Genomic DNA, 13,650 nt, shown 5'->3' with positions numbered 1-13,650 from the left:
GTTCAACAAAACCACATTGTAATTTACAGTACCATGTTTACAGTTACCTCTTTCACAACAGACACTAGAAAAGTGAGGGAAAGCCTCTGGATTTCACTCTAGTAGAAAAGTACTCATAATTCCTATTTCTGGCATAAAAATTAGAAATGTTGTTTTACTTGTTGCCAGCTAGCCTACAGGTTTTACCCTACAGGCGGTAGGGATCATAGAGCTCTTCATTCTCAAACTGAATGAGGTATTTCCAACCATAGTCTCTGGTAAACTGCTATTTCCTCAGACAAGGGTGCTAACCACCAGTGACAGCTGATAATTTTAAGACTCCAAGAGAAAACACATCACAATGGAAAATGGTTTCTTTCTTTCTGCAGTCATGGATGTCACCATTATGTTGACATTCAGATCAATGAGGAAATAATTTAACTGCTAAAAATTCAAGGGAAACATTACCATGAACTGCCACTACGCAGATATTACAAACAAGCTATCCAAAATGCATGCAATGCGCCAGTTGCGCACTATGAAAAGCAAACAAAAGGTATTCCCTTGAAAGGGCTCTACTAAACTTACACATTAAGAAATACCACGTATTAAAATACCATCGCTATCCTCTGAGACATTACATACATGTGGTTGGCTTACCTTCAGTAACCACTGTGTCACAGCTCAATCCAAGCATGGCATAAAAAATACTATGCAAATGCACAGAAACACAAGGAGATGAGGTCTTAAGCATAGAATCACTAAGCCTCAACACCTTCTCAATTTTCTTGATGTTGCCTTAAAAAGGGTAGCAAAACAAGGAAGGTTCAGACCATTTGAAGAAAGGACTCTTCAGCTCCACTTTATAGAAGACAGCCAATGAAAGTAAGTCTTAACCAAAAAAACAAACAAACAAACAACAACAACGTGCTCTGAAAGGGCAATAAGTGAAAAATTATGTCAATTTTTAATATGACATTTTTCCACACAATATGTCCAGTACTGCCCTGATGCTATCTCTGACCTAACCTTTCTCCAAATCTTATTATATGATTTGGTGTTGCAAATCAACTAGATTGAAGTAGAGAGTATATTTCCTCTTACCGAGGCACAAAGATTTCCCCCCTACGCACACACAACCCCCCCCCCCACCACCAATTTTGCCAGTGATGCTGTTCATTTTGAGCAGCGAAGTCCAAAGTCTTACAAGAAAAAAATACATGGTATACACAAGGAGAAAAAGCTTTTTCTGCTGATTTTATTCAAGAACCATGCTAATATGCATGGCATGTAGTTTTTTTTACATTTATTTTCTAATATAAAAAATGAGTATATTGGAGAAAAGTCTCATTCAAAGAAGCAGGGACATAAACACAATTAGGTAATGAATCCCTAGGCTTCAGAATTCCTATTTCCTTTTTACTTGCCCTTCCAAACACAATCGTAACAAATTAAATTCGATATGTCTAATGCATATTACAACAGCATACAGTTTCGGTAAGAAATCTGGAACAAGTGAAAAAGGTAAGACACCAGATTTGCATTTACTTTGTTCGCTCTGAGGAAGTCTGTAAGCTTTCAAGGCTCAATGAACTCACAAAAATTCAAGTGCAAATCGTAATTCTCATTTTCGTCACTGTTACTAACAAATCTCAGACATTGAGGAATGCACAGAGTCACAGAAAACATTAAAACAACTAGCTAAACACAGGCACCAGGTATGGGTTACATTCCTGTATATTTTTAAACTGAGTACTCATGTGAACATAGGAGGTATATATTTGGAAATAAGTCTCAAGACTGCATAGCACACGTCAGTACTGCAGAGTGGACACGCTCCTATATGAACAGCCATGACTTTTGGGAGAAAGTAATCAGATGCATTTTTAGGAAGCGCAGATGGTTCAGGGATACAAAAGAACTAGCTCCTATACTGAAAGAGGAAGAAAGTCGATATTATGGCAGGAGTACTGTGTATTACTGTACAGTCTGTAAGTACTTCTGTTATGACTCCTGTGGTACTGAACAATTCTGAAAGAGTGAAAATTCAGGAAGACACTCAAAAGTAGTTATCCATCCAGTATAACACTGATGAGAAACAATCAAATGGGCTGAGAATTAACAAAGACTTTGAAATCAACATTCCAGTTAGAGATGAATTGCTATTGTTAGGAACATCCAAAGCATTTGAAAATACATAACACACAGTGTGTTCAAACAGCTTTAATGTCTTTTCCTTAAAAACTAGTTAACAAAGTATGAGCTATGAACTAGACATAATCACCCACGCAAGTTTCAGACTAAAATAGGAAGTATTTCCATTTTTAAGAGACAAGTGAGTATACATGGGAATAAAATTGTCTTATTATTCAAAGGAGAGCTGTAACAGATCTGAGTTGAAGTTTAAGCATGCTAACTGTGCTTTTATATCTTCTGCAGCTGGAAGAGCTTTTCTGAAGTTTAAACTTTAATTTGTTCTTGCTTTCTAAGGTTCCAAGTTTAACAGCTAGAATTATACATTCACATGCAAAGCCCACAAACTTAGCTCTGTTAAGTGTCCTGTTTCTGGTCAAAGGCTAAGCAGATAAACACCTTACAGAAGGAAGCAACTACTCTGTGATAAAACATCAACAGAAGTGATATCAGAATCCATATTTAAGATTCACGTTAACAAGGGCATACGTAACTATGACAGAAGTGATGACAACATTCAACAAGGAGAGCTAACAAGCACAGAGGAAAACAGGTTCAAGCATAAGCTAGGATGAGCTTAAATCTAGACAAACAAGGAATCACGTAGAGAGAGAAAAGGGCACAGAGATAACATAAAATCTACAAGGAAGTTTAAGCACAGAAGGATGTTAACACAATAAAGAATGGTTTTGTATTTATATAGCACCTTCCATCCAAGCAAGATAAAGCGCTTTACAAATATTAATGAATTGAGTCACAGTGTCTTTAAAGGTAAGCATATTCAATTTGAAGAGTGGTATAATAGTACTCCAGAGAACACCAGTGACATCTTTATTGCTTCTTTCACACACAGGCATCCCTATGATACACCACAAGTACCTGCGCTCTAAAACATTTCTATATTCCATGACACACACTGTACTTTTATAGTGTAGGGGAGAGAAGACTCAAGAGGTACGTTGTAAGTATTTATAGACACTGATTAAGTAACATTGGAATGACAGAAAATTATTCCTATTCTCAAATGTCAGAATGAAAGAATGGCCTACTTTTTTAAAGAAAAAGTACGTTTAACCACATATTGCAGCAAAAGCTTTCCACAGTAAGTAGCAGAAGCACTAGAAAAAGACACTATCAAGGGATATTTCTAAGACACTTGCACTGCAAACATTCAGAATAACTTTACATAAAATAACTATATTGTAATAATTCTATAGTAAGTGAGTAGACTCAGATTGCACCTTCCAGCCCATCTATCATTCTGCAATACAAGAAGCACTTTGAAGGAACAAACAGCAGGAAAATACAAGACAACAAGCCTTACCCTCTGGGCTTTTGCAAGTTCTTCTTTCAATCTTTCATAGCCCTTTTCTCTTACTTCCAGTACAGATGGGCTCCGTAAGTGAGATAAACTGTCTGTACTCAACCCAAAAATATCTTCGTTTCCTTCAGCAACATCTGCTACTGTGGCACCCTGCAAAAACTCTCTCTCTGCATTATTGCTCTCCTTTCTGGAATTACTGTGATTGAATGACCCACCCTGGAGGCCAGAGGTAGAACAAAGTACTGCGTCGGTAACATTGATGCTGTAAAGAGAGTGATATTTCTTTAAATAGAGAACACAAGAAATATTTTAGGAATGGCATTAACGGTGTTGAATGAACTGTTATGAACACAGTTTAATTTTATACGTTATAAACATATTAAAATTGTATTTAGTAAAACAAGCAGTTTATATGTAACAATGTAATTAATTTAAATAAAAAGTCACACACAACTTACCTAATACCTGATACTTCCCCACAATTCAGGTGTCGGGGAGATGAGTAAACAGGCTGTGTGGGAAGGTCAGAAACATTTAACGCATTGGGTTGGATCGGTGCGGAGGACACAACAGAAGGATGCGGACGGTAGATAAGGCTGGGTGAGGTAGTTTGTTCCTGAGTCCCCGACTCATTTACTCCAAGAAGATCTGGTGTAGTAGGCGAAGCAAGGTTCACTTCATGAAAGCCTTCCAAGGGGTCACTGGCCATAGTAAAAGCCTCATCATATGAAACCCTGAATTAAATAATCACATTATCAGAATATGAGCAGGAAATAGTTAATTACATCTGATAAGTATTTGAATAAAAAAATATACACAAATGTTTTCAGACTACTTCATGATATAACAGAAAGCATGGACTAATCTTGCAGAAATATCAACTTCAACCACCAATAACACCTTTTCCCATACTTTGGACTGATGAGTTCAGAAGCTCTGATAGTAGACTCCACATCTAAATAGGGTAATGAAATCAAGGATATGGTCTGTATAATAAAAAAAAGTCATCTTCAATACAGTCTAGAGCTGTTTTGCCTCAGAATACAAATACACTATATTCATGAAAGAGGGGGAGACATGGAAAACCATGGAGGGGAGGGACCTCCTCCTCTTTTTCTAAACTCAAAGCTCCTATTTTCATCTCAATGAAACAGAAATAAAAGGGAACAGAAATATCCACTTTCTAGAGACAGAAATCAATGTACCATTAAGTAAGTTACAGTCCATAGCATTTTTTAGTTAAATTATGTGTGATCTTGTAACAGTTCACTGAAGTGACAGAACTAGTCAATAAGGCTTCTCATGAAGTATGATGAGGCAAGCAAAAAAAAAAAAATCTGTAATTGTGTATTTAATGAATATCACACCAAAAATGAATTCACTGTACATGATTAGGTAGAAATGTACTATGAATAGGTTCTTTACTTGGTATCTTTTATTTATGTTTTTATTTATTCCATATGCCCATCATGAGGTGTTAGTTCATGATTCTTAATCAAGATTGACAGAAAATAGGTACAGTGGATGAATTTTACAAGTCCCAACAGAGACAAGTAAGCGGTTTTTCAGCAGTTTATCAGAACTTGCAGTACTGTTAAATTATTCAAGACAATAAATTGGAAGTAATTTGGAAAAATTTCTGAAGAAGTTACTTAGCAGTGGTTAATCACGGCAAAAAATATTTTGCATGTTTTACAAACAAGGAATAGACAAAACTAAGGCTTCACAAAGGTACATAACAACATGAAAAAGAACTGTAGCATCTAAAGTTCAGAACACATTGCATTCTACAGAGAAATCTGCTTGGACCTTATAACTTAAGAAAAGGAGAAACAAAGGATGAAGCAGAAGAGATCTAGGAAAATCATGTTCCTAACCACAAAGAGATGATGGTATCTGCTTACGGTTGCATCTATATCCAGTTCATTAGCTATTTCTTAAAACATGGGGAAAATGTCAAGAATGGAAACCTAAAATTAGGATATGAAGTAATCTTAATTATATCACTGCTTTTTGAAAATCTTAAACTCAAAGAACACTGCCCAAAATTGTTTTCTATCTAAACAAGTTGTTTTATCACATTATCAGGTACATTTGGAAAGAAAGGTAGAAGTTACTTTGTTTGGACAACAAGAACATGTTATTTACTGTTTCTCTTGTTAATTGTCCCCTCTCCCCCCTCATAAAAAACCCAATATTGTCTAAGGAACTGCCCAGACTTAAAGCACAACAATGACCTTGCATGGATGAAAAGGGATGTCAATACATTTTCCAGTTATTTGCAGAAATCTGTTCCATTTTGAACTATCAGCAAAAGTTGCACAAGCGTAATTTACAAAGAAAACACTGCCACAGTTTTGTGCTCTGGAACTTTTCTATCATAGCACAAATATGAACAGTTTATTTTTAAGTTTCATTTAAGTAAGTTCTGACAAATAATCTTGTCTATTTTCCCTACAGATCTTCTTAACTATCACAACATTCTAATTATGTGCACTGCTTGATGATAAAGCCCGTTGAGCCAATAAATTAAAATGAAGGGGCTGTCAAACCTACAGGCCATTTCTTTAAGGTTAAACGTCAACTATGCTTTCAGCTCTACAGTGCAACTCTTACACGTTACTGTTTAACATTTAATAATCTAAAAAGTTGCCAGCCTTGAAAAAAACATTCCAGAACCAGCCCTTTTAAGTTCACCAGCTAGTTGAAAACGTCCATACCACGAGTCTCAAAGTCAGGCTCAAATCTATATAAATGCATTCACTTTCAATGAACCCACCCTCTTTTCCACTGCCAAAGCCGTTCCCAATACTACTATGCTGGCAACAACGCTCTTCACATTCCCAATTCTCCCGTGGACTTCAGTTTTCACAATTAACAAAAGATGTGGGAAGATTCAGGCTTCCGCACAGCCATGCGGAAGGGGCTACCTGGAGGGCTTGCCTTCTCTTTGCCAGCAGCAACTAGGAAATTGCACCAAAAACAGCAGAACAGAAGCAAAGGAGGAGCACGTAGCTGACACAGCAAAATAAAAACAACTTTCCTGCCAGTTCTTCCTCTGCACATGAACAAGGATTCATACAGCTAACACTATTTAGCATCGTTTCCATCACTAGTTCTTTATAGTTGCACGTCACATTGGACTGAAATTTGTTTAAGGTTTTTTTCCCTAGTTTGATTTTTCATAAATATTATTTAGCCACCTCCAAGAAAAATGGCTCATGAAACATTTTGTCATGTCTAATGAGTTCTCAGTGTCTCAGTCTCTTAGGACTTTAATGTTTGAAGCAAATACTTTAAGTATATCAAAGAGACGACAAGCTCAAAGATCTACCATTTTTTTATCCTTACGACAATTTACACAAATTCAGCTACATTACGAAGTTCGGAAAGTCACAGTCTCACACAAAGAAAAACTGTTTAGAAGCCTGCTTACTCTTTTGTAAGTGTTCAAGCCCATTTCTACCCCCCAATACATCAATCCAGATAAACAAAGTAGTATGTTTATCAAAATATTCTATTCCCTCTATATAATCCTACTCCTATGAGAAATATTCCACTTAGCACTTTTCCTACCACTTTTCCACAAAACCTGCCTACATCCTGTAGTGTACTTAATAGTCATAAAAAGACCAAAAAATATTATGGAACTGTATTTACAAACCATCATTCCACTTATACATCAAGTATCAACTTCCGTCAAAACAGAAAAGACAGAGGCATACTATTAGTAAGTAAATCCATGCATGTCTTACCCATTATTAAAAAGCAACCTCATTCTTACACAGTAAGTAAAGAAGTCTTACAAATTATTCCTGGAAGAGTTGGAAATAAAATCCCTCAACTATACTTTTTCCAGTCTGTCAAATGGGCACTCTTCAGCATACCATCTGTGTAAAACACTTTCCATTCACAACTTCCTTCCTTCCTAGAGTTACTTCTCACTTTGCAGTGAGCACGCAGAACTTAGGCACATCACCAATACAAGACAAAGAAGTCCATATTAAATATCTCACTTTCAAGACCGACAAAAACCAGAAAATTGCTACAAAATTGTTAGCTAATGTTATGCATTAATGCAAACATACATGCAAAAAAACTAAGCAGTCTTAAAAGTAAGAGTGCTCTTTTGGGAAAAGAGCTCTTGAGAAGAGAAATGGTAAGCAAAAAGAAAAAATGCTAAATTTCAGTGATAAAGATTATAGGTTTGTTTCAAGGCTTTTTTGGGTTCATATGATTGGCTGGGAGGCAGCAATGAACAGCGCTGCTATGAAGAAACATTAAACGCATGGTAAGCAGAGAAAGAGTTTTACTAGGAGCCATGCTGACAGTGTATTAAAAAACCACACTGTTGACACAGCACTCTTTAGGGGTCTAAATTCTGCTACTGTGAACAAAAGCTGATACTCTGACATATTCCAGGGCAGCTAGCTGTTATTAAATAAAGAAAATCATGAATTATCTTAATACTTATTACATCACAGTAATATAGAGTGAAAATTTGGAATAGCATTAGTGCCTTGCAAATATATGATTATTTTTGTTTTAGGTGATAGGATGCAGTTCGGATGGCATACAATATTCAATATTGTAATAATCCAGCAGGGAATATAAACATAAATTAGTTTCCTTATACTTTCATCTGGAAAGAATGAAAATTTGGTGGAGGTTGCCAAAATGTTGCACCTTTTTATTTTCACTGCACTATCACACTGGGATTGCTAACTACCCACATAACGCCCTGAGGAAGCTGCGCGCAAGTCTTGTTTTATCTAATATTAAATAAAAGTGTACTGCGAACAAGTCAGTTGAAGGTCAGTATGATACATCTCCATAGCTTCTAATAGGAAGCTAAAACTGAACATTTTCAAACAGTAGTCAAATGAAAATGCTTGATCTAGTTTGCCTATTGTTACTATAAGAGTAGCTTGGCTACTTGTCTGAACCAAAGCAATCAAAAACCAAATGCTCAAAGGCTTCCTGAAAAGCAATAATTATATTGTGGTTTATTTCCTTTTGAAACAAAAGCCTGATGTAAAACGGTCTCCTATAAGCTCTGGAGTCTTTCACAGATTGTTCAAAGTTGTCATCTTCAGTCTGTCTTGTATTTAAAAGCAGTTTCCTTGGTTAACACTAATAGTCCATTTATTAAACACCATCACTAAACATTTGTTGCTTCAAAATTTCAATTTTCACTTTAACAGTCGCAAGCATGATGACAACAGAACTGTTACCTGCTCAAATGAGGGGGGGAAAAAAAATCATATAAGGGAAAAAAGGTACTATTTCTAAACATTCTGATGAAAAGTTAATTTTAATTAGCATTTAAAAAAATATATCAAAGTGCATATTAGCTGTAGTGTTTTAATAGTCACACAGCAGGTCTTTCAAAAAAGTAATAAAGTCTCAAAGACATCATTTATTAGACTCCAAAGCCTGCTTTTATTGACTTTTTTTTTAAGGGTAGGAGAGTGGATTTTGTTCCAGTTCTCCAAAAAGACTGACATTAGCCCTCTACTAGTCTTGCATTCTTTTCCATAGGGTTAAAATACATTTTAAAAAGTCTTGAAATATTTTGCATTATGTAACCTGGAAATTAATAGGCTTTAAGTCCTAAAGAACTGAATAGGGCATGACAGTGTAGCACACTAGCAGACTAAGAAGTAACTCTTAAAGAGGCAGTCCAATTAAGTACAGCCACTCTATACCTACAGATATCAGATGCAAGCAGGTATTTTTCATAGGAAGTTAAGAAAATAATATTTCTGTAAAGCTTATGAGGATATTAAATTAAGGTTTAAAATACCCGTATAAGTCACACCTATCCAATTATGGACAAAAAAAAGTTTGAAGGGTTTTTTCTTCAGGGCTACACAGTGTTTTAAGCTTAAAAACTCATTAGTCACAAAATTCAAGCAAATTTAAATGCTTATCGATGCTAGTTCATTGCACAAACACAATTCAAGATTTGGCATAGGAATTCCCTTAAGGTTTACAGAAAACAATTCAAAATTGAATCATAAGTATGGTTCACTGCCTCCCTCCAATCTACCTTGGCATGGATTACAGCTCACCAAATAACCTTGGCGCTCCTGTAGCCCTTGCCCACCACATAAACAATGAGATGCCAGCAGCCAAAGCCTTTAAAGTGTTGCAAGCAAGATATGAAGTTTTTGTTTAAGCACCACTATGCAACAGATTGTGATAAAAGTAAATTCTTCACAAGTCTGATTTATTAAGATTATATAAAAAACAACTAGAGATAAAATAAGATAGCGTGGCCTTTAGCTACTTCAGAGACACAGAAAAATTACCCTACCTTTAAGGTTTTGCAATTATGATGGAACTTTCTACTTAAGCAGCCCAAACAGGGAACATAATTTGGGAGACAGCAAGATATGAGAGAAAAGAAGAGCACTGAACTACTCCAGTCTTCAGATATTCTACTTTTATTTGAAAGTGATCTTACACAACATATTGACCTATCAAAAGCAAAAGAAACAGTGAGGAAAGTTTAAAGAACAAGCAAAAAAAAAAAAAGGTTCAGTTCAGTTCAACAGGGTTTTTTTCCTATCATATTTCTATTAGTTATGCCATATGAAGTCACTATGATCAGGGTCTTTTATATTCTGTACTCTCATATTAGACATACAAAACAATTTTTCACGCTGTTTTAAAGAAATATTTAACCTATTTGATAACAAGATTTTATCAAGTCCATTAAAAGAATTTTTGTTTTGCTGAACTGATGATTAAAAATCTCATTTGAAAGTGTTATCATTGGGATAGCTTCATCTAGAAAAGTACAGGTGACTGCAAGTGTTTTATCTCTTACAAAAATAAGTAGCAGGCAAGATTCAAAGATCTATATTTATGAAGTGTTTGTGAAACCTATAAATGCAGTCTAGAATCCAGTATACCTTTTACTAGAGAGAGAGGAAAAAAAAAAAATCAGTGCTTTGCAAGGTATAATGCTTGGAAATTTTATTATAAACAAACATTCAGTGAATGCTGTTCGGTTCCAAAAGCCTCTCTAAACCAAGTTAGTTTTACTGTGAATATTCATCTCTTTCCAGATACTGCTCTTTTTAAGGCACAGCACTGTTCTGCCTTGTTTTGGAAACAGCTTTACAACACCTTATCGGTTTTAAGCCTGATCACACTGACTGACAGCATCACAACTCTTGCCAAAACTTCAACTAAAGTAACCCTTTCATTTTTTAATTAACACTAAAAATATTTTATTAATAAATAAAAATGATTACAGTTTTCACGGTTTTTGCAAAGCCTTCTAAAGCTATCTGTAAACGCATTAAGGAAATATTTCATTTTCTTAATTTCTGAAAAAACTGGTTACCATACTACGTGTAATTGAAGTGTCTTAAACTTTAAGTTTTGGCAAAGTTACAGTAGACAAGACTTTAAGCACCATATTTAAAAGGCTCTTAAAAATAAAAATCCAAAGTACATGTTTTCTGAGAAAATCCATAAATTTAATTGGAATAGCTATGAGAGCAGTTTATTTAGCATTTTAAAATTAATTTTAAATGAAGTCAATACAGCTATGAAGATAGGTGTAGTTTGTAATCAGAAGATTTATTTTAACTTTCCTTATAGAAAAATTTACCCTTTTAAATATACTGTAACAAGATGGATATTTCAGTTGCAGCTGTGAGGTGCACTCACATTTGTTATTTATTAAAAGCATAATGAGAATGGTAAATTATTCATCCTTCTTTGCTCACTAGGTAACATTAACCAAGCGCAGCAGAAGAGCGACCGCTGAGACAGAAATACAAAAGGCCTGATTTTAACCCACCCCAGACCTCATTAAACCAATCTATAATAAAATGAAAACAACAATAAAAATATTAAAGCAACAAGAGCTAAGGTTCTTCCCTTATTTTACTGAGGAATGTAAATATTCGAACAGATGGTAGCTGCCACTGCATGCTTCTAGATTGAATAACCTTTCGTCTGCTCCTAAAGAGAAGCTGGTAATCACAAATACTGCTAGTCTTAACTACCTAGATCACCGTTTCTCAGATTTTCTGCGGAAGATGCTTACAGATGAACACAACGAACAAATCAGCGAGCACACAGTCAAGTAAGCCATCCGCAAACAAAGCGGACCACACTTCCAAACTGATGAAAACCCGGTTGCTTTTTGTCAGCAGTACTTCTGAGTTTACGGCATCGTCCAGGATCTTGCGCTTGGTGTGCCCCTGCTTCCTGGAGTCCTACGAGTATCAGGGAGCCCCCAGCAGAGCGCGAGCACGTCGGCAGCGCAACGCTTCCGCACCGCTCACCGCCTTGCCACCAACTCGCAACCAGAATTCCCTCCGCGCGCCTTGCTCTCCAGCGTAATCGCGTTAAGAAACGACGGCGAGCTGCAAATCCCCGCTCCTGAGCTGCTGCAGCAGTACGCAGTGGCCGCCGAGCCGCGGGCCCGCCGTCAGCCTCGGCAGCGCTCGCAGACCGCGGAGCGGTCGGAACCGCGCCGAAACCAGCCCGCCACCGCGCCGACCGCGCCTCGCCCCAGCCCTCGGGCCGCGCCGCCGCCCGCCCTCCCTCCGCGGACCCCCGCCCGGAGCCGGCCGCGCTGCCCCGCCGGGCACGGGGAAGCGCTTGCGAGCAGTGCTAGCCCGAGCGCGGCTCCCCCTCACGCTAACTAACGCCAACCGTCAGCCCTCCCTGCCGGCCGGCACCGCCGCCCCGCAGCCCCCCGGCCCGGGGGCTCCCCTCCCCCCACCCCAAGCGACTTCGCTGCCGACCGCGGTTCAAGCCAACGGCACCGGGAACGAGCCGCGCCGCGCCGGGCGCACGACGCCTCCCCGCCAAGCTGGCCCCGGCAGCGGGCGCAGAGCCCGCCCCACAGCCGGCCGGCACCGGGAAGCCCGCCGGCGGCTCCGCACCGGACAGGCGCGGTGGGGCCCCACGATGGGGGGGGGGGGGGGGGGCACCGCCGCCACTCACCTGCCGAGCCCAGCGAGAGCGGCCGTCTCCGCACCGCGTCCCCTCAGCCAACCTCGCCGGTGGGGGGGGGGACTGGAGGGGGCGGGACGCCTCGCAACCACTGCGCATGCGCCCCACCCGCCGGGGGCGGGAGGCAGGCAGGTGCGCGAGACCCCGCCCGGGGAGGGGTTTAACCGTCGCCCCAACCGCCAGCCCCGGCGGGAAGGGGGTGGGGCGGCGGCTCGCCTCCGCCAGCAGCCTCTGTGGGGCCTGGTCTCCATTCCCCTCCCCCCCCCCCGGAGTTGCCTCTTGTCCTCGGGAAGCGCCCCACGCTGTTGAGCGGGAGCAGCCGGCCTCGCCAGCGACTCGAAACACCTTAAAGGAGGCTCGTAGGGCGGCCCCTGCCTCACCCGGCCCTCGGCTTGTCGCGCTGTCGGCAAACAAGTCGCGTTCCCAAGGGCTAGAGGAAAGGAGGCGCGGGCTGAGGGGGGAGGACAAGCTACACGGCCGGAGTGGGCCCGTTCCCGGCTCTTCTGCCGCTCTGATGGCTGCAGCGGGTCTGCTCCGGGCTCGCCGTCACCTTCCCTCGACTGCCAGCAGCACCAAGGACTCTCCTGGCTGATGCTCTGGCCACAACGCGCTCCCAGCTCATCGTTTTCAGGCCCAACTTGAAAAAATACTGAATACTCACCGTTGAAGTGGTGCACAGCATAAACTGTCTTAGGTGCTGCGGTTTGCGAGAAGGCAAACTACAGGTAGAGTTGTGACTTTGGAAGTGGTTTGTCAATACTTAGCTCCTCTGATGGTGAGCTGGAAAAGAGGGCTAAAACATCACTTTTGTTCACAGGCAGGTGAGGACAAGATTGTCAAAGTCTGAGTGTTTTGTTACCTGGAGCATCTTTGAGGGGGGGGAAAAAAAAGCAAGGAAATGAGTAGTTCTGTATTTAATTGGTATACAGTAATAAAGTTACAGGACTGCACAATCAAAAATGAGAAACCTGATACTTACCCAGGGATTTTCATTCATGGGGCATGCATCTCCCTAAATGAGGGCCTACTCCTGTCTAATATATGTAATAAAAGACTGAACTATAATGCATATGCACAGGAATGATGAAATAAGGTCCCATAACTAAAAAAGACTATTATTAAAAAAAAGCTTTGTTTTTCCAGCTTTACTAGTTTGTCCAATAAGAAGT

General features: G+C 39.5%; 1 protein-coding gene across 2 annotated transcripts in view; it reads right to left on the bottom strand.

Annotated features, from left to right (window-relative positions):
- RAB3IP (RAB3A interacting protein) overlaps positions 1-12,572 on the bottom strand; it is a 35,244-nt gene extending 22,672 nt beyond the window's left edge. For both annotated transcript variants that reach the window (XM_068935468.1, XM_068935463.1), the window contains exons 1-3: positions 12,473-12,572; positions 3,955-4,230; positions 3,497-3,758 (exon numbers count right to left, since the gene is read on the bottom strand). In XM_068935468.1, coding sequence (XP_068791569.1) covers positions 3,497-3,758; positions 3,955-4,205 — 513 coding nt within the window. In that variant the 5' untranslated portion in view covers positions 4,206-4,230; positions 12,473-12,572. The remainder of the gene's footprint in view (positions 1-3,496; positions 3,759-3,954; positions 4,231-12,472) is intronic.
- Positions 12,573-13,650: the final 1,078 nt, after the last annotated feature.

The sequence above is a fragment of the Struthio camelus genome, chromosome 1 (genome assembly GCF_040807025.1).
Source record: "Struthio camelus isolate bStrCam1 chromosome 1, bStrCam1.hap1, whole genome shotgun sequence".
Classification (NCBI taxonomy): Eukaryota; Metazoa; Chordata; class Aves; order Struthioniformes; family Struthionidae; genus Struthio; species Struthio camelus.
Note: the sequence above shows the minus strand (reverse complement) of the source record. Positions and strands in the feature narration are given on the sequence as shown.